The 22105-nt window shown below is 35.1% G+C and overlaps 1 protein-coding gene across 2 annotated transcripts; it reads right to left on the bottom strand.

Annotated features, from left to right (window-relative positions):
- Window positions 1-1896: 1896 nt before the first annotated feature.
- Window positions 1897-21880, bottom strand: PNPLA4 (patatin like domain 4, phospholipase and triacylglycerol lipase). 2 transcript variants are annotated; one of them, XM_080355063.1, is made up of 8 exons: window positions 21330-21880; window positions 20469-20595; window positions 16759-16943; window positions 12683-12777; window positions 12365-12500; window positions 8916-8981; window positions 4080-4232; window positions 1897-2161 (listed from the first exon to the last, which is right to left on the bottom strand). In XM_080355063.1, exons 1-8 carry the CDS (start codon window positions 21549-21551, stop codon window positions 2030-2032), a joined length of 1116 nt encoding a protein of 371 aa, XP_080211189.1. In that variant the 5' UTR covers window positions 21552-21880; the 3' UTR covers window positions 1897-2029. The 2 variants fall into 2 exon arrangements, with proteins under 2 accessions (XP_080211189.1, XP_080211188.1); XM_080355062.1 differs by lacking the exon at window positions 21330-21880 and having other exon boundaries at window positions 16854-16943; window positions 20469-20517.
- Window positions 21881-22105: the final 225 nt, after the last annotated feature.

The raw sequence follows: 22105 nt of genomic DNA on the forward strand, positions 1-22105 counted from the left end.
TTTCTTGCTCTCTTCTTCTGCTCTCTCTCTCTGGGGGTAGCTGGGCAGGTTTTGGTTGGGATGTTTAGCTCGGCCTTTTGCCATTTTGCAGAAGCCTCTGGGCTTTTCTGCCTTTTTCTTCTATTTTTGTCTCTCTGGGACCAGCTGCTCAGTTGTGGACAGAGCTCATGAAGAATTGCCTTGAGTATCTTTTATTTCTTTTTTTTATATATATTTAGTACTAGTGTATTAGTATTTTTTTATTAAACTGTGTTTATCGTAATCCAAGTTTCTCCTTTCCCCTTCGATTCTCACCCCTATTGGAGGGGGGTGTGGGGTGTGAGCGAGTAGCTATCATGGTTGTATTGCTAGCTCAGGTTAAAACACGGCACAGCTGAGACGACGTACACTGTTTCTGAAAGCTTGTGAGTAGCTCCAAGCCCCCAGAACACAAAGTGAAAAAGAGCTATTTCATGTTTTCTCCAGAGTGCCAAAAACTGTTACTATTGAATCAGAGACTCAGGCCATAGCGGATCAGCATGAAATAAGAAAATTCCTTCACAGCATTACCTACTGTTTCTATTCATGCTGAAAGTTACCCTCTGTATAAACAAATATGCAACTGAGGCAGGCACAGGTGCCTTGGTAGCAAAAAAGTAACTTACTTCAGTTTTACATGCAAAAATGCTGTCCTACAGATCTGGAAATCTTGCAAGCTGTTTTCACTGTATACAGAACTTCATGCATCTAGACAGAGTTACTGTTCTGAAATGAAAGCAAGGTGCTTTCCATCAGCATTTTAAGAATTTTCTTTATTAAAAAAAAAATAAAAATCCTAGCCACATGAATCCTAATTTGAAATCTACATATGAATATAAATCTGGTGGTTATGTGGTGAAAAGGCTTTCAAACAGCTACGAAATGTTTCGTTGTTGTTTGTTTTGTTTGGGGTTTGTTTGTTTGTATCTTGTTTCTCACCTCCCCAGATTTTCTGTTATTTTTGGAGAATTCTATAATTGCATATGTTCAATTGAATCTCTACTTTAAGTATTAAGAAATAAACTTCAAAAACACACTTAAAAAACAAACACTGTTTGCTTTTAAATAATCAGTCATAGATTTTAGGATTTAAGCATTAAGACTGAAAATTCTGAACTTGCACTTAAGGCAGTCCATGTAAGGTGAATGGTAAAAGAATGACATACATGAGTCTGAGTTCATTACCTGCTGACTTACTTCAACTTTTCTCCAACAGACTTTTTTTTGCAGATAATCAGGTTGTTACAACATTCTGAGAAATTTATAAATGAACTACTGGCAAAAGTGTCAAGAAAATATATTTATTCAATTTTAGTAGATGAAGAAAATATAATAAATATAGTATTTTCTTATAGCCTTCTTTACAATATATTTTTTCATTCAAACATCGCACTTCTGTCACACATTTCAACTAGTATTTAAAATTTTAATATACAACATTCACTGAAAATGGCAAGAACTTTTAATGTTAAAAAATAACACATAAAGAGTGCAAATGTTTTATTTCTTGTGGCTAGTGCTAAGTGTTCTAGTCATTATAACACTGAAAGATACATATTAGATCAGCAATGTTATAAGCATCCAACTATAGGATGCAGCTGTCCAATGCACAACTATTATGTTAAGTGAACAGTGCAAATTGTGATTTTTAAGGTACAAGCTTGATTTGTCTCTCCAAATAACATCAAGAAAGACTTTTCCAAATTTCTGCAATTATGACGACACAAGATTTTTAAAAATCCCACACTCAAGTCCTCAGCTGAAGCAAAATGAATCTAGGCTTGAATCTCCTCAAAACAAGACAACCACCAGGCCAAGTGGAATTCCATTCTGACATGTTCATACAGGTCTTCAGAGTGCAACTGACACTTTGCCAAAAGATGTAGATGCAATTCCACTTGGATTCGTATTTTCACAATCTGGAATTGGGACAGCAATCCCCCAGATTCTGTAGGATGCCTGGAGCTCCATTTTGACAGCCATCAGGTTTTGTTAATTTTCTGTATACCATCTATTCAAACCAGTTTTCTTTCAGTAAAAAACGTACAGCATCATCGAATCCATTTTGGTACAATGATTCCATTTTCTCCTGCTTTGGTGGGAACAAAGCTTGATTAAGTCTTACCAGGTTCGCCAGAGACAGCTGCAACAGAGCGAGAAGCTATAAATTAGTTTATTAAAGCAACTTATCTAGACTTAACTGTGTTGCTATCTGTTCTGTCATCTGTTCCACGTACCACATGCAAAATGAAAAATTCATGGCTATGTCTACACCAGTAAATTAACCATGTCCAGGTACACTGTTGAGCACCAAGACAAACTGGCATATACAGTCTGGACATACACTAGTAAACTCACAGCCTTCAAGACAGACTCTCTCCCTTGTAAAACTGCCCAAAGTCTCTGAAACATTTCAACTTCAAAAACATTCCCACAAGCGTCTGGCAGAGTGGTAGTTGGCACAGGCTAAAGTTGTGCAAGGAAATATTTTGACAGCTTACTAATGCAAACAACCACATTCTTGGGAAAATTCCCAGGCAATGTTTGCCATATGAGTATAAATGTAGCTTTTAGTACCAACAAATTAAGAACTACTCAGCATCTCAAGTGGTCACTTTGATGGTGTGAAAAGATTTCAGAACTTTGTTCTTGATATAATGACATTATTAAGTTGTTTACAACAAATTAAAAAAATATAATTAGGTTTAATACAGTTCTGAACACTTCATTTATATGATTAATTTAATGCTTTAGCCACATAATTTATTATACACAATTCTGAAAAACAATATCAAAATGATCTTCATTATTTGAAGTAAGCAATTATTCAAATTCTGACACTAATAGATGGAGGAGGTGTAAAGAGACAGAAAACTGTTCACATTATAATCTAGATAAATTAAGATACACAACTCTTCATTTTATGCAGATTACAACATTACTGAAAAAAAATATTCTTAGTTTACATTTTTATAGCTCTAAAAGCTAAGAGTGCTTCAAGTGAAATAGTTTAAAATGTTGCCTGAGATTCTGCACAAGCCTGCATTTGCAGGACCCTAGAAGCAACGTAACTCCACAATTAATTTTCTATCCATAATCTAAATCACCAGCTCATTTTTCCTCCTCTAGATCCACTAGATACTAGAAACAAATCACAATCAAGAAATATGTAGTAAGCTAATGCATATATTTTCAGTACATATGAAGTAAATAATCTCATGCTTTATGATCATTTACCCAGTACTATCATGCTTAAAATCTGTGAAACACTATAAAGATTCAGAAATTGGTCCAATTTAGGATGACTTTACTAAATTAAGAAAACATATTAAGCCCTGTTTAAAATAAACTTTAAAAGAAAGTACCAATTATTGCTAAACTTTATTTTTTTCTTTCTAATGCAGTTTTGTTGACAGCTAAGTCTACTGCTATTTATCATGTCAAAGGAAGTAATACAGTGGTTAAAGTTTGTAAGACAATGCTTGCAAAGACAGAAATGTCAATGATGAAAATATGGCCATAAAAATCAGTCTTAGCCTATATTTCAATATACAGAAATATTTCTGTAACATCTAACAAAATAACTTTTGGAAAAACGTTGCAGTCACAAATGTTCAAAATCTTAACATGAGCTCTCCTGAGCAATGAGGTGAGAAGTCACTGTTTACATTTCAAATGTATGACTTCAATTTGTATTTTAAATTCAGTTAGAGCAGCCAATTTCAGTAAGTATGAAGGTATTCTGGAGTTTCCCTCTCTTGAGGTATTCTACAAAAGTCTTGCTTCCTCACCCACCTTTACTTAAAGCAAGCCTAGATGATTTCCATTTAGTAGCCTGCAATAACTTGCTCTATTTTGGTTTTCAATCTTTCTGACAAAATTTATTCTACGTTTTCCTTCTCGTGTTTAAAAAGTTGTTTACGCTCCATTTGCAAAGGAGAAAATGCCAAAACATTACTTAAGTTGATACATAAGCAGAAAACAGACATTTAAAAATAAGCATAACCTTAACTGTTCAACTGCCTTTTCTTTTTAAGTTATTTAATAAACAAGCCACTCACCATTATATCTTGTTTTGCAAATTTAACATAAAGATCCACACGTCCCTTATCTTGTGGGCAGATATCTAATCGACCGCTGAAAGGAGAAACTGTCACAGTTCTTCCAACAGGCAAGATAGGAAGGCCATTGGTGAGGCCACCATCAACCCACTTCTATTAGAAAATAAAAATATTTTCAAAGTAACCTTAGTATGTTCATAACTGAATACTTCACCCTTCCTGTCCTTGACTCCTCCACCCCACCCTCAAGGAAAAATTAGAAGTTTCCTCCTCAGAATACCGTGAATAAGCTTGAATATGAGGCATAAAAATCATGGAACTGACAATGTACACACAGAGTGTTTAACCAACGAACGTTTGGCTTAATGTGTAAATACATACGTAATATATTTATCAAGCTACAGATAAGGCTTGCTAGTTGATTTAATAATACCATTTCCCATGCAGAAAGTTTCTCAACATACATGAAAAGATTGTCAATACTACATGTGAACCATGTTCACAGAATCATAGAATCGTACTCCTCTAAAACATTACTCTGATTAAATCTGGAGCTGGACAATCTGTATGTGTAGGTAAACTGACAGCACAAGCTAAACCAAACATGAGTTCTCTCTTCTTCTTTCAGAGCCTCTTGTCTTCTTACTTATACACAAGACAGCAATAGCTGGAAAGCGGAGGATAAACGTGGGAGGGAGCTGAACAACTATGGCACCTGAGAAGGAGCAGACATCTAGTCTGCCATAGCAATTGAGTATGAGGAAAAAATAACAAAAGCAACCCAAGAATTTCTTGCAGACCCCCACATATTTATTGATTTTAAAGGCACTCCAAAGGCACAAGCCTGTTCTTCACAGGGATCACAGCCAAATTCCATCCCACTGTAGTAAGCAGGGACAGCTGTGGCACATCTCGTCAATATAATTTACACATTCATATTACTTTCTGTGTTAACACGCATAAACCAAAACTCAACATCAGTCTACAGGTAGATGCATTCACTGACACCACATATGACATCTGGTGATCAGATGTATCTCACCAAACTTTACATATTGACATCCAATTAGTCACTCTACACTTTCACTATCATCAAGGGAGAGAAAATTCTAGCACGATTCACCTTGCCCTAGGTTTTACAGCCTGACTCTTGACATTAGCTGATGTTGGTACCCACAATCTGTCATTGAATTTCTTCACCTTCCAGAAAAATTATATTTCTTAGTGCTTAGGATTGAGATTGTTTTGCCTTAGAAAATGATTAAATATATGTATATAAAACACATACACACAAACTATCCTACAATAATTTTGAAACCTTACAACACTATCCTTCAGATTTCTTGAACTCCATTACACCATTGCTGCAATAACTGTGAGTAAAGGTGCAACATAGCTAACATTTCTAACACCGAGGCTTTTTCCTATGTGTGTGGGTATGTTATTATTGATTTATATGCAATGTTCCTTGGAATATTAAGTGGCTTTTTGTGGCAATTCCTGCAGAAACAATAACAGTGAAGTCCCTGCCTAAGCAAAGTCAAAGACACCATAACAGATGACATTATTAATGTTTTTCACAAGTCCAGCTTACTATTTTTATCACTTAAAAGCTCTCCTACTTTAAAAAATTCTGATTATCTACATTTTTTCCCCTCTCCTCTTATGCAACTTCAATATTTACTTGATAATCACAACATTACCAAAGCAAGGGAAATACTTTTTATTAAGCACTACCTTTTGTAGATTCTGTTATTCCTGGACAACATGCCCTCTGTCATTTTATTTTCTTTCAAGCATTTGGGTGAAACTACTTCTCAGTCAAAAATATTTTGGCTCCACAGTCCCTCATGTTACATAGTTAAAATAAAACATCTACATGCTGCAAATAAAGAGATGTAATGCCCCAGATTCTTTTAATTCCATTAACCAATTTTTAAAAAATGCTTCTTATCTGATGAGGTAAATTCCTGGTAACTTCTCAATTAGTTTCTCTTTTGTAAGTACAGTGCAAAGATAATGTTCTTAAATAACGTGCAATGAAAACCAAACCAGACAATGAAACTGAGGACACAAGATGGACCTAACAGAATCTACCCAGTTGCCAGTAGATGTTTTTTACAAAGCTGTTCTGCACAAACTACAGTGACACAAATTACAGCCTCATCATCAGAAACAGTCAACTCAATCATCTGCAGATCTTTACCTGGCTTAAAGATTAACCTTGCCAAAGATTCAGAGGACATCAAACCAACTCAAAGAAGACAATTTCGCATGGAGTAAGTTTGCCCTGCTATTACAGTAAGCATAATCCAAGGGCACCTTAAATACCCAAGCCAGGTAAAAAGCTGGCCAAATCTGGCTAAGGCCATTAACTGACTATAAATTCTCAGATGTCATCTTACACTCCCTTTCCCTTCAGATGATTTTTAGGCTCATAAAGCCAGAATAAAACATATATGAACAAACTGATGTTATGTCTGTGCTACCATGCAATTTAGCTTATTCACCCCAAAAGTCTAGCCTCCAAACATGCATAATCCAGGTATGCCAGCTAATTCCAGTGTGAGCCAAATGCTTCCCAAAAAAGAAAACTGAAGTGCAATACTGGGAACAGTTTACCCTGGGGTTCACTCTCTGTAGTCAGTATGAACAGGCTAGAAACAGGTTTGGCTGTTTTCTGATACTATTCCAGCAAAACTGCCCCTCACATATCATGCGATGTACCTCAGATAATACACTGAAACTCATTTTAAAAACTCTCAGATGACATGGTGATATGTATGCAGGAGACACATGTAGCTCAGAGAATATTCAGACCAACTGTTCTGAAGCACAGTCAAGGCCAGTAGATTTCAGAAGCAAGCAGGGAGTAAGCTCAGTTCCATGCTGCCATGGACCATCATAAGGTCTGAGGAATGTACTCCCTGAAACTAGTGTGAAGGGAGACAGACAAAACATTGGTCTGTTACAGTAAAGCTTTCAGGAAACTCAGAATATGATACCAATATGACAAGTGGCCTCACAGACCAAAATCAATATCCAATCCATCTTACTGACTTCAGTGCTTACCATGTTTGGATTATGAAGTTACACACCGTGTATCTGACTCTACACTGCAAGCTTTAGGGCCCCTATTCCCCACCTGCATACACTCATTACCCACTATTCCAAACCACGGAAATACTACTGCAAGAGAGATCCTAAGGTTTTTGCTCTCACCCTGCTCTAGGTATTTCGGACTGAAGACTGGAAGTCTTTAGTTGCATTTACAGGCAACAGTTTTCTCAAACAAACAAAAAAACAAAACCACAAAGACACCCTTTTACAGAGTATGAGAAAAGTAAGTGCAAAGATGCAGAACTAATCATTCCAACAAATAAATGAAAGCAACCTCATTCCCAGAAATTGTCTTCTCTGAATCTCACTTAGAGAGTAGCAGAGTAATAAGATGCTTTGGGAATCACAACAAGTTTTCAAGTATAAGAACCAGCTTCCACAAAACATTCATCGAATTCACTTTTGAACGCAGAAAATAAAGTTAGGTAGGAATGAGAAATGTCCACTAGAAAGAGGCTGCAGGTGTTTCAGTAAATACTGCAATACCTATACAAATCATAACAGCAGCAGGTTTTAAATAGGTTTTGCATGGAACTCTGAGCCAACTTCTCAATTTCTTAATTGAAAGAACACCACAAGAAATTTAATGACACTTCCTTCCATTTAACTAATGGCAGAATGAACCTAAAACATCCACATAAGCCCTTTGAAATGCACAAGCAACACATAGACTCCAACAAAATTTCCAGACCCTGGGAAGCTACAAGCAGTCTCCATTTAACTCAAGCAGTCAGGCAATACTGACTTAAACCCTTCAAACATTTTAGCTCATATGTGTTGCTGTATACATAACTCTAAAGCTTTCTGACATAACAAACTTCAACCTTGTTTTGCTAGAAACAAATGCATATGGGTTTGTGTTGGGATTTTTTTGTTTGTTTTTTTTTCCAGCGTGGTTGCCAAGATTATAGATGTCCTAAGGGCATCATTTACATGTGTAGAGGAAATAAAGGAAAGAATATAACATATTTCTCAGAAGGAAAGAAATAGCTATTTTCATGTTTCTAGTAATTAAAATCCGTGTAATTACATACAGACTCAACAGGCAAAATTACACTTAATGTTAGTATATTTAGGTAAAAAATGACAAAGTTCTTGAACCTGAATCAAGTACAGAGGCAACTGTAAAAAGATTTTCTTATAGTAGTGAACACCTCTGAAAACTTCTTAGCTGTGTGCTATATGAGGCAAAAAAGTTTATTCTTTAATGCTTGTCCATAGGTAAGAGATTTGAAAATACCTAGTAAGCATGTAATTCTGTACAGAACATGAGAAGAACACATACATAAACACAGACATACTCCTGCAGCACCCAATCTGCCAGAACCTCCCTTAACACTCCTTCCATTAGACAGAAAAGCAGAACAGTGTGCCTTTAAATTGCAAAAAATATTTTTGAGTTGGTAACATAGCTTGTTATGAGAAGTAACTTCACTGAGAAGCTTCTTCTCATGGTAAGCATTAGACATTATCTTTAGGAAACGGCTTCATGCTATGGAGGTCATTTCGGTCTCAGCACACACAATTTTTGAAACAACACATGAACAAACTCAGGTCATCATTCGCGGTGTTAATATACAGTATCAACAGAAACAGTAACAATTCTACAAAATAGAGTACTGCAGTTGCCTTCCCTTAAGATCAAATAATTACTTCATAAATGAAGAATGCTCTTACACACAGAGAAAAAACAGTTGGGAGTTAATGAAAAATTACCTCTCCTTTGTATTCCACTGGCTTAACTCCTGCATATAGTGGTATAAAACTACTTGCTAGCAGGACCTAGAGAAAAGCAAGCAGAAAGAATAGAGAGCAAAACTGAAGAAAATGCAACAAACTAATCCTAAACCAATCCATATTTTCAGACATACTCATCTATATTAAATACTACAGCAGTAATCAGTCAATATATTAGTTTTACATAAAACCAGTGTCATCTCAAAATGTCTTGTGGTATGTCAAAATGCAACTCAAACCATTCAATAGGGGTTTTTTTAATGACTTGACAGTGACAACTCTCAAAATATCATTGATTAATGTAATTCAAGAGTATGAACTTAGTCTTACACAATGTGTAGTAAATCTGTAATTTTGAGGAAACTAAATATGCATATGTTGAAAAAAAAAAAGCGATATATGGCATTGTCAAAGAAGCAGCCAACCCAATCATTCTGCTGGCATTTTTATATAGTATTTACTCTTTTAATCAGATTTTCTAAGAATTTAACATTCCAAAACACTATAAACAGCCTGAAAATTCATGTGTATCTTTATCACTATTGATATTTTGCATTTAATACATTCAAGTTTTAACAAATTACTATTTGTTCTGCTGTAAACCTACATATAGCTGTGTACAGCAGTTCTCGACCTTTATGGTTTTTATTTAGATCAGGACATCTCTTCTGTCATGTATAGATCTGCACACACACATACCTTTCTATCCAGTTATAGCAATATCTATGAGAGAGTATGTGTGTATCTCCATACCTATGTACCTACCCATATATACAATCAGTATCCAGCATTTCAAAGAGAAGGGGCAGATGTGTGGATTAAGTGCAATATGCCAGAAATTTTCACGTGGCTAAATGTAGTGAATATGCATGCATGTGCTTGCATGGCTGCAAAAGAGACATATCTCGGGAACAAAGGCAGATTATATTTTTGAGTACACGTTATATGGAAGGGCTCAGGAGCTAAAAAAGCCACCACCCATGGAAACTACGGAAGAAAATGCTTGAGTTTTTTTGGTGGAGCTGCATTTATTTTTACAACAAATTAAGCTACTTTCAGAATTAGACACCTCTCCTCTAGTAAGTTTTAATTAAGGCTCACTGCAAAGGTTTTAACTTTCACTTCAAGAACTCTTTTCTTGCCTATTTCTCTTCCCAGTGATCTAAAGCACCAGAGCTTTGTCTGAGCTCAGATAAAAAGGACTTCTCTTCTTATTTTCCAAATGTGAAATTGTAGCTGTTGCTCTACCAGACAGGTCTTTCCATCACAAAAGCATAAGATATGGTCCCCCTTGAACCTATTCCACTCCAGATTTTCAAATGTGACAGTGATATCCTACAGGGTTTTCAAGTTCCCAACATCAGCTTCCTCCCTTGCCCAGCTCCCTGTCTCCACCGTCCTTCAACTCCATCTCAGTACCTTTTGCCCTTCTAAACTAAGAAATGTGGACAAAAGCTTCAGGGAAGCAAAAGAGTCAAAACTAGGTGATCCCTGCAAAGCGTGAATTCTTTCCAAGAAGACTGAAGAAAGCAGTTGGCCCTCCTTATCAAGTCACTTAGACCTCAAGAGTGAGGAGAGGATTAAGTTTTAAATACCAACACTTTCAGTATTTCCCTAGCACTAACCGATCAGCGTAGACTGCTGTTCACTGCTCTCACCTTTCCAAACTAAACACAACAGTGTTCTGTACCCTGCCCTATCACAAATATCCAAATCACACCTTTCTTTCCCCTCACCTACAGTTTAAGAACTGCAAGTCTAGGAATACTGGTACGTGATTGTCTTCACATATGTAAAGATCATTTCAAAAGTGGGAGATTACTAACTGCCTTTCCACATCCACTGGGAATAGTAAAAGAAAGTAAGAGCTTAAAATTGTAGCAACACATCCTCAGTTTAGCCATTACGAAAAACCTCAGAATCATAAGGCTTGTTAAGCATAGAAACCAATTGCATATGGAAGTTGAAAGATTTCTGGCAGAGAGTACAGAAGTTTCGCTGTTATAAACCACTCTCTGCTCAGCAGTACTTTTATCCATGCATTGATCATGTCCAAGGGAGGCACAATACGCTTTCATAAACCTAACAAGCTCTAACCTCCATGCTACCTGGGCAGCCACCAACATTCAGACTGTTGTATAAATGACACATGTGCAGCCAAAGGTACACACAAAACATGTACTACGAGATGCCCTGCAAGAACAGCCAATATGAATGTACTCCAATGAGTAATTATTTGGAATTTTATTACAGTTGTTCCAACTCATTCCACTCCTAGCATATGGAACAAAAGAATATAACATAGTTGTTAAGTCAATTAGAGAACTATTGAAAAAATAAGAAAAAGTATATACTTCCAAGGTCATCTTGAAGCTTCTAATTGTCTTCAAGTAAGAAGATTTCACTGCAAAAAAATCTATAAGCCTACAGAATAATCATCTCCATGCTCTTGTCACTGTTGGCTACCATAGCTAGAAGTAACACTGGATAATTTGAGATAAACCTTTTGCATAATTATCTTTGCATGATTAAGTCCTACAAATTTTGAAAACTGATTGACCATGTATAAAATAACACGTCAAGATTTGTTTTAAATGATACTTTAAAGCCAAATTTCCAATGCATACTTTAAGATTTTGTTAACAAGTGCAATTTTTTTTCTTTAAGTATTAATTATAAGGAAGCTCTTATTTACTCTAAGCACCCACAATGATAGGGAAAGAAGGAATTCCTTCTTATTGTATTTCCTCCTTTATTCTGCTGTATGACATCCACCACCAAGATATTATCGACTACTAGAAAGAACATTTGCTTTACATACATCTGAATCCTCCTATCATTTAATATCAGCTTATGCATACAATCCTGATCCAAGTTTAAAAAGTGGCATTCAAAAGAAGAGATGTGCAGTAAAAGATATGCTTTCCAGTGACAGTTAAAATACAGTTTATGTATGGTACTTAACATTACATTATATTTACTCCCCACAAGGACTTGTAGAAATTGTTGGATTTTGTTTTTTCAAGACAGGAACTTTCTTTACTTTCTTTTGTGATTAAACATAATATAAATGGTGTCAGTGAAGTAAGAGGTACAAAAAGACTCAGCAAATTATTACAAAATCTGGAGATTCTCTATTTTACTCTCATCTACTGTAGCCCTTAGTTACCCTGCTACTTTTTAAATAGACTTTGCCTTCAATGTACTACTTTAAAAACAGATAAAGGACACACACACATGCAAAATAAATTTTGGCAATAATTGTGAAACTGCAAGACAAATTATTTATTTTACGGTTGCAGCACCACTGATAGTATAACTGACTGCCTGAATAAAACCACGATTTCTTGTACAGCAAGTAACATGCTCCTAAGCCTTGAAGAAACTCAAATATTTCTATTTAAAGCAGCAATATTCAACTACATTACCTTAATGAGGTCGTCCCTGGAGGCAAAACTTGAAACCAAGTGATTTTCCCCATTTTTTGTGTTAGTGACTGACACATAGAGCCGGTTCTCAGCTATCTCATGAGCATTAGAAGGAAGAATAGACTCTATGCCTTCCCTAGAGTAAAGAAAATGCTAAATATTATTCACTATTGTTATTTAAAAACCTGGCAAATATGGTAGGGGTAAAAGAAAGAGTGCTGAGCTCTCCACAGTATAGAAAAAATATGCACACTCTCCATTTTCATTTAGAGAGTTTCACAGAAAAAAATGATCTTATGGATGAATTAATACAGGTACCTCAGCGTTTTCATAAAATCATAACCAGGAGTTACAGCTCCAAAGTCCAATTTTCGAACTTCCTCTGCAAATCCATAGGCAAACTGCTTACATGTCTGCAAATTAAAATATTCACCATTAATGATGTTTTATCCACGGTAAGTTATGTTTAATTGTGTATCTAAAACATACTAGCGGCTAAAGCTTTAATGAAGAAAGAGCTACAAGATACAACTAAAAAAAAAATTTCCCATATGTGCTTGGTTTGTAACAACATACACATGACAAAATGTTGATCCTTTCAGAAACAAAACCAATTTCTAATAAAACAAGTTCCCCAATTTTAAATAAGTAAATAAATAGTGGCAATAGTAAATCCTCAAAAGAACACCACTTTAACAATTAAGGAAAGTTAAAAGGCTATTTTTCTATGTATTATCACTGTTAAACAATCAGTTTTCTGAACCATGCCAATACAAGAACAATCACATTTCAAGCGTAAAGCCATCTTTTATTTTAAAAACTACTTTGATACTAATACCAGACACAAGTACCTTAAGGTGCATACAAGTATTTAAAAAGCTACAATTTCTTCTCACTAATGCAAAAAACATCCTACTAGCCAGTACACGTATTTAATGAACAAAATACTATGGGAGTACTTAACTATTGCAATACCATGATGGAAGACAAAGAAAGAAAAGACAACTGCAGAAAAGCAAGCAGCAGATTCCACTGCACAGAGAACTTCTTTTGTGCAAGCTGAAATGCCAAGCAGTAATGACTGCAGAAAAATAGCTTGAAGTGTGAGCCAGAAGAATTCCAAAAAGGAGAGTAAAGGAATAGGTAGCATTTATTTTTTACCAAAAAGATTGTGAAACAATGAATTATGATTCTGAATGCTTAAGACTCATTATTCAGTATTCCTGTTCCTTTTTTAAATCCTTTCATGCAGACTCCTCTAATGATTTTAGGGACCTGGGGAAAGCTATATCAAATTTTATGCAAATTTCTGAAATTAGTACTCAATAAATATATTATACCCATATTTACCTACATAACCACATGCTTACAGAATAAACGATCCATCTATACGTAATTTGGAGTTCCTGGCTTACTGGCTTCCCGCATGAAGAACAAATCTGTTGTTAGTTACAAAATAAATGATGTGGCTGGGGGAAGGGAAAAAAAGAAAAAAAATGAAGAAGAAAATGTGTCCTATTGAGGAGGGTATAGGTTTTAATGAATGGAAAAAAGAAGCAAAAGAGTTGGGGTGAGGATTAGTACAAGATCAAGAGGAAGCTGGCTGAACAGTTTAACTTCCTCATATCACTTGTATGACAGAGCAGTCACCTAAATGAAAGACAGAAATGTAGTTCTTGCATCTACTTTCTCTATATGGCCTTGTCATAAATGTATGAAAAAAGTTAACAGGTGTACACTCTTACAACAACAATCACTGTAAAGATTTGTGCCAATTCATTCCATACAGGTAAGATTTGCACCTTTACCATGCGACGTACTTGCCATTGCCAGTTCCAAGCCAATTCAAATAATATAAAAATAGTTTTATGCACCACATCTTGAATTTATTCTACAGTAAACAGTTAGGCTTCTTCTGTAGTTAATCAGCTGTAAAGAGGCACATTCAGACACCTTTCTCTTAACAGAGAAGAAACCCACAAACCCTACATAGAAGCACCTGAGAACTACTATCTTTCTACCTAAGATGCTTTAATAAAGTGTCAGGGAGCTGGATGAATCCAAACCTAGTTGAATGACAGAAAACTACTTTCAATATTACAAGTACTAAGAATAGACCCTACCTAGACTCTCAATTCTTGCTGCCAAAAGCAACAATTTCTTACAGCTATGAATAGTTTATAACTTTAGTGCTAGAACTGTTAAACAACATATCTAAATTTTAAATAGTCACTGAGGACATGTTTAGAAATTTTAACTACTTCTATTGAGTTAAGCAAACTTGACATCAAACATGATCACAGTACTTTAGAAATAAACAGGTACTTATCTATAACTCTACAAGCCTCCCTGGAATTCTCAAGTCCCATGCTTTTTCAACAGTGACAAAGAAATCAAGATACAACTGAAAAACATTTGCAAACTGTCAGAATACCAACAGTCAAAACAAGAAATCCACAATGTTACATTCTCTCCCAGATAAGGGAAGGTTGAATTACAGCTTTGAGACTAGGAGATGGAGAAAGTCCCAATTACAGCTTGCCTAACAGCCACCTCTGGGGAGAGGGAAAAAAAAAATTAACTCATGTAAGAGTTATATTTGCACATATAAAACATTTCAAGTTAGAAATGTAATAAAGGTAATAATATCATTATCCTGATATGAAAAGTTAATTCTGTTCAGCACACAACATTGCGTTTACTTAAATACCATGAGAATTAAGAAGAATTATCCCCCCCAAATACCTCTCAATTTTCCATTTAAACAATAACAGAGTGACTAAAAAAGTAAATAATTTAAAAAATCAAAAGGACTATAAAGTTCAAGAAGCATTCTTCTATTTATATTAAAATAACATATTTTCAAGGAAAAATCCATGTGATTCAACGTAGTATAGGCTTAATTTCCACAAACATAAAAAATAAAAATTCTTCTAATATTTTTACTTTACTTAAGGTTTTTTGTAAGTTGGACCAAGCTGGGAGCAAATACTCATACCCAGAGCCTAAAAAAAGCAGAAAAATTTACATGGGCTAAGAAAATACTATCTGCTGTGCTCACCATATAAAAAATAAAGTCAGAGGTATGCATTATACCAGACAAACTTGAAACTGAACTACTAGTCAGAGGCTACAGAAAAGGAGTAACACCTGAACAGAATGCAAGTAAGGTCGTCTTCATAACAGAGTGGAATTTTCCTAATACCAAGTCATAAAAGGTTGCACCTGAGGAGCGGTGGGGTGGAAAGAGGCCAGGGAAGAACTTCCTGCTGAAAGCAAGAGAAGGATAGCTAACACCAAGCCAAGTTCATATCACAGCAGAAACAAACAGAAAGATAAGTGACAAAGTATGGTACCAGCTGGAGCTATTGTTTAAATCAAATGCAGTGAAGGTTCTAAGAAACGAGGCTTGTAGTAAGCTACCTGATGCTCACTGGGCTGAAACCTAAGTGTATTTATAACAAAAATCTAACAGCCTTTTTTCCACTGCAACAATTATATTTATTGTAATTCAAAATATAAAAGAAATAGTAACATTTGGGCAAGGCCTAGTCCTCTGCATTTTCTAAGGAAAAGTCACTACAGGCACTTCAAGAAGGTATAGCAGCCTTAATCTAAAGAGAAAAAGAAATACAAGCAAATGGTCTCCCGCAGAACCTGTAACAGAGTAATCATTGAATATCACTTTGCTGTCTCTACATGACACTAGATGTATGGTGAGAAAAATGTAGCATCTCTTTCAAAAAAAACCAAACACACATGTATGCAGCATATCAGAACAGAACTGTGAGGGTTAAAATCCTCCCTGGCATACTGTGGGGCTGCTGCTGTTAAGTCATGAACTGTATTGAGTTTAAAGGAGGCACAAGCCACTTCTTGCTCTGTCTAATGAAGGACAGAAAACAAAGAAAAAAATGTGAGCTCTGTGGTGTTCTTTGACTTTATGAATGTACAGTCCATCTACCATTTTCATCTCCTTTCACAAAAGGATGAAAGGATGGTGCTATGCATTTGCTTAACCGAGCCAACCTCTAGCCAAGAAAACAATTATTAACTTTGTAATGTACACTGATTAAGTGCAAATACATTGCAGTATATTAAAGCATATCTGGTTGCATACAACTCAACTTTTACACACATGTAATTTATATTTACATTGCTTAAAGTTTGTATGACAGAATTTTGTCATAAAGAAATATTTGCTTCATAAACATTTCTGCCCACAAGTCACAGATTTTGTTAATGAAAACATATACATGAGTCCTGTTCTTTTATAAGAAGCAAGAAGAAAAAGAAGAGCCAAACTATTTTAAAAATACTTAATAGTAGACGATTATATCAAAAATATTCTTTGAAAATCATCATGTCCTATACCTACGATTTTATTAATTTACCTCTAGATTTTCTGGTACTGCTAATAAGACAGTGGCAGCCAGTGATCCCGCAGAAGCTCCCGCAAAAGCTTTCACAACTTTCAGTAACTTCTTACCATGCCTGTAAAAAGCAGCTGCTGCCCCCAAGTGGTATATTCCCAGAAACCCACACGCTGCAAATGACAGATTGATGTGTTTCATTTTTGCTGTGGAAATAAAGTTTCACAGTCAGAAAAAGGATCAGTTAATTTTATCTTATAATATACATCTACTCTTTCATCACAGAACACATAATATACTATATCTATATAACAAAAAAGCAGTTAACATCAAACAAATAGCAGTTTAGCATCTCCAAAATTGAAAACAACTCTTAAAATACTCCTTAGCACAAATCCTTTTTACAATCAAGAAATATAGATATTTATATAAAACATAACTGCACATTTTCATCTGATTTGTTGAAACAATACAGAAAATAAGAGTAGCTCCTCAAGTGATAAAATAATGGTGTCAGAGAGTAAACACCATTATCAACCTAGAGTAAAAATCAAATTAACTGTACAACCACTGGCTACTGTGTCATCATACTCCCCTTACACACATACAGCCTTGAACTCAATAGAATTTTCTAAGAAAGCCATTTTTTCCTTCATCTTTGGAACTCATTTGCTTACTAGTATTATTAGTAATCAGGAACAGACAAATTCTTATCTGATTTCTTTTTCAGAAAAGAAAAAACACACAACGTATCACTGCTATTCTTAAAATAAGAAAGAATCAAATCTCACCAAAGTAAAATACAAAGCACTAAATGTAACACACACACATACTCTAAAGGTTTCAAGGACAGAACTTAGAAATCTAACACAGAGCATTTCAGATCCTTAGGGGTGGTTTATTAAAAAAAAAAAAAAAAAAACAAACCACAAAACAAACAAACAAAAAACCCCCAAAACAACAACAACAACAAAACCCAACATCAACAACAACAACAAAACAAAACAAAACAAAAAAACCCAAAAAAACCACAAACATTTTATTAGCTCTTCTGTTTCTGCAAATAACTACAACTATGAGAGCAAGCTATTAAACAGATAATATTGTACAGATATACCAGATATTGTCCAGATTATCTTAGTATTGCATTAAAATAAGATCCTAGTATATTTGGGTATACGTCAATATGAATGGGGCTGAAAGAGCACATAGATATACTCAGAACTATACTTGATTTTTCTGGTTTGTAACAAGATAGCTGATGTTACTTCAGGAAATCACCTGCAGACACTGTGGTGTCAATTCTGATGAAGATAGGCAAACATATGCAGCAACAGATTTTGGTTTAAGTTGCCTCTTTAGTGTGGAAACGGAAAGAGCAGGAATGATGAGCTTTCATGACCACTAAGTAAGATGACATGCTAGCAGATAAAATCAGGTTGCTCAGGGCTTTATCCAGTTGTTAATTGAAAAATCATGTAATGTTTAGCTCCTAAGTGATAGTTAGTACCTGTTGCTGGGTGACAGAATATTAAAATCAATAGATATTGTACATAATAAGCATTATATGGAACTAATATCTTAATTCAGCACTATGCATCTACTTGCAGGGAGTTTCTGTACATTGAATTGAAGGCCTCTTACAACAAATCTATAACAAAGCACTTAACCTATAAAGAGAATACAGATGAATAAGAATCATGGATTTATACAAACTATGTGCTTAACAGATGCAGCTAAGCAATGTCATTCCACCTTGGAAAGGAATCTCTGAGTAAGAGGAAAAAATAAGAAAGCATTCATTAGATTAATGTCCTGTAAAATCGGAAAAGCAAGAAATAAGAAAGCAAGATACTCACTTTTATAAGAATATAAACTGTCCCATTGCTTTTGATTCTTGCAAATGTATCATGGTAAGACTTGATTTGCAAGTTAGAATAGTATATTTCAGAGACAGTATGATTCAAAAATGTCTTTTGCTTTGATGATCTGGTAGATCACCGTTCTTTTGATCAAAAAGAATAGTAGGGTTACAACAACTCCCAAGAGAACATACAGAGAAAATTAAGTCTACAGTATGACTATTCACTGCCAATCTCTTACAGAGTATCAGAAATAGAAGCACAGTCACATCTGGACATCAATCATTTTTTCAGCTGCCTGAGCAAACAGCAGAAATCTTGTCATATTAGAAATGGTATGAAATACCTGTTCCAAAAGACTTCAGACCAAATATTCTTAGACGATTTAATGTAAGTTCTGACTGTTAAACTTGAAGATATCATATTGGCATGTGTTAAGAAAAAATTTCAATGAACTTTAAAATATATGCAAGAATATTATAGCTTGACAGTGCAAACACTATGAAGATATGACATAAACAGGACATAGCAAATACTTTTGTCACTGTTTTTCAAAAACATTCTCATCTTACATGATGGCCAAATTTCAAAATATAAAGATTTTAACTGGCTAAGGGCATAGTATCCTTCTGTTGTCTACAAGAAAATCAAGCATAAGGAAAGATAAATAGAAGAAGAAACCAGAATGACACTGGGGCTGTTCAATCTCATTACAGACAGTGGAGAAGCCTTCAGGAATACACACAAACCCAGGAGTTTTATTTAAAATATTCTCCTATCTGCATGGAAAAAAAAAATAAAAATCACTGAAGATTAAAAATATACTGGGAGGGTGGAGGAGGCATTTTTATTTACTCAGCAGTATCTCATCAATTTGTAATGCAAACCTACAAGCGAATGTATGTAAGGAGACAAGTCTGCACACCAGAATTATGGTGTAGTACAATATAGCTTTTTCAGGATAGGTACTGTTTTGCTAATTGTCATGCACAAGAAATAGCACAACAGTTTCTCATACTGCTGTTTCCTGTGCAATTATATAAACAGTATAGCATCTCAGTGTATTAACCAGTCTACCCACCTCCCTGTCATCCCACTTGTAAACAAAAGCTGAAAATGCCCAAAGCAACTGACTAAAAAGCCATCATGAACAAAAATTAAAACTTCATAGAATGTGAATGACCAAGCACCCTGAAGCACAGAAGCCAAAATGTATGACGCAAACCAGCACATTTGAGGATTAGTTATTAGCTAGAAACGACAAAACAAGCAGTTATGGAAAGAACTGTTTAGCTAGGCAGCATTTCTAAAATAAAAGTCATAACTGTAACTACTGATCTACCTGAATCAGAAATCACCACTCACACAGGAAAGCTTAATCGTTTTTTCATGTTTATAACAGAAAAAGGTTCACTGGCATTGCAGACCATTCATAGTGAATATTCAAGAAATTGATTCTCCCAGACAAAAACAGGATCACACAATCCAATAAACTGTACTCTGCTTAAGAGTCACCACAGTTGTTAGCAAGAGAACAAGAAAACTAATTTTTGCATCTATCCAGTCACATGGAACAAGCACTGAAAGAGTCTGATGAAGCTGAAGGAAAAAAAAAAAAAACAAAAACAACACAACACAAAATAACCACTATACAATACAATCAGCCATTAAGACACTTAGGAAAATTACATGAGTCTTTGCAATCTATAAAAATTGTGTATAACCCCGTTAAAATTAAAAAATAAACACATCATATGATACAAAACTTTCAAATTAAGAGTGTAGACCATCCTGATCATCAACACAAGATGTCTGGAGAGGACAGGGAAGGCTGACTTCTTAAGAAGAAGGTGGCAAAAGGTTCAATACCTTCTAGTGAATGTTGGCTTTCATCACATACTCCACTGGGACTTTTTCCAGCATCTATTTTAGTTCCTTCTGCAGTAGTAGTCATTCCTGTATCTATTACCGATCGTTCATCATTTACCTTGGAAACCTGCAATCATATAGTCAAATATTTCTATTTTAAAAAAATCCAGATACTATTTCTCCTTAAAGAGATTAATAACGTCAATTAAAATATCTGTAAAACCATCCAGATTAATTTTTCAATTGCTTAGCGCTTTCCCAACTAGTTGAAACCACAATGTACTAGTATGTATAAAAGTGCATGCAGAAATGTGTATTTTAAAGACAAACTCAATTAGACATCTAGAAAACCTTTCCCATTTGGAACTGCCAGTGTCTAAGATTAGTCTTAACCTTGTGTGCTTTCCCACTATTTTTATTTATAGCCACAGATTTTTTTTTAATAATCAAATTTTTATGCTTTCATCCTCCCTTACCAAGCCAATACAATTTTTTTTTTTTTTTCACATTTCTTGTGCAATATTGTGTTAGTTTTCCAGAGAACTCCAGTTCTATTCTTCACTAAATGGCTGTCACTCTAACTAATAAGCCTGTCAGTTATCATGCAGCATTGTCTGAAGTATAATTTGAAAAAAAAAGTCTCTCCCCAACTTAGAACTATCAAACACAAAAAATTCATTCTGAAACACCGGTTCTCCTGCAACTTCTTACTGCCTGGCCCTTTACCTCGTTAAAAGCACCTTCAATTCACAAACAAGAATGCAAGATCAAAAGCTTAGCTCTGTAGACTCTAAAAGAAGTCATATTATCACTGTACTGATGCGTAACACTTATACTTAAGAGCAGCACAAAAATATTTACCTGGAATTTAACTCTGTTACGTGGCACTCTTACGGTGCAATAGTTTAGAATTCCAATCCAGAACTGCTGAGCTTTTGGAATCATGGAAGTACACAATCTGCCTTCTTTCAACTGAAGCAACGGTATCTGAGCACTACGAAGACTTTTAGCAGTCCACATTTTCTTAAAAGTGACTTCTAGATGTGGTAACCAAATTGATACTTTCAGAAGATGTTTTACCATGGAGTTACAAAGGAAGTATCAATAGATGAGCTGCTTGGGCATCACAGAAGTACACAGTAGAAACTTCTCCTCAACATAACTTCTTTAAAAACATTTAAAAAAACAAACAAACAAACAAAAACCACAGACACAGAAACAAAAAAAAAAGAGTAGTTTAAAGGTAGTTGCACATCAAGTTCCTGATACTGCAACAAGGCCCTCTTCATAACCCTCTCGGTTAAAACACAGATGCTTTAACAGTTGATTCACTTGACAATGAACCAGTTCTAGGAAGAACTTCTGTTCAGTAGCTTCTCTCTCTCCCAGGAGCCCCCATCTGGGACTCTATTGTTCACCACTAACCATAAAGTCAGTTGTTCAGAAACAGGAAAGACTAAAATTGTTAGTAACACAAAGAACAAACAAATTGTTCCTTTTAATTAACACTACGAATAGTGTTCATTCTACTTCAGCTGAAAAACGTGCCAAGGAGAGTTCCAGCAACTTCAAACCACTGCTCAGAATAACAAAGTGCTGATGTCAAAATTCTACTATGAAAACCTCAGGCATACTGG

The sequence above is a fragment of the Nesoenas mayeri genome, assembly GCF_963082525.1.
Source record: "Nesoenas mayeri genome assembly, chromosome: 1".
Taxonomy (NCBI): Eukaryota; Metazoa; Chordata; class Aves; order Columbiformes; family Columbidae; genus Nesoenas; species Nesoenas mayeri.

Excerpts from the sequence above, each read along its gene's own strand:
- PNPLA4 (XM_080355063.1), bottom strand. The coding sequence starts at position 21,551 with ATGGTAAAACATCTTCTGAAAGTATCAATTTGGTTACCACATCTAGAA. Across the intron at positions 20,596-21,329 it reads GTAACAGAGTTAAATTCCAG|GTTTCCAAGGTAAATGATGA; the intron begins GTAAATATTTTT and ends ATATGATTGCAG. Across the intron at positions 4,233-8,915 it reads CAGTGGAATACAAAGGAGAG|AAGTGGGTTGATGGTGGCCT; the intron begins GTAATTTTTCAT and ends ATTTTCTAATAG.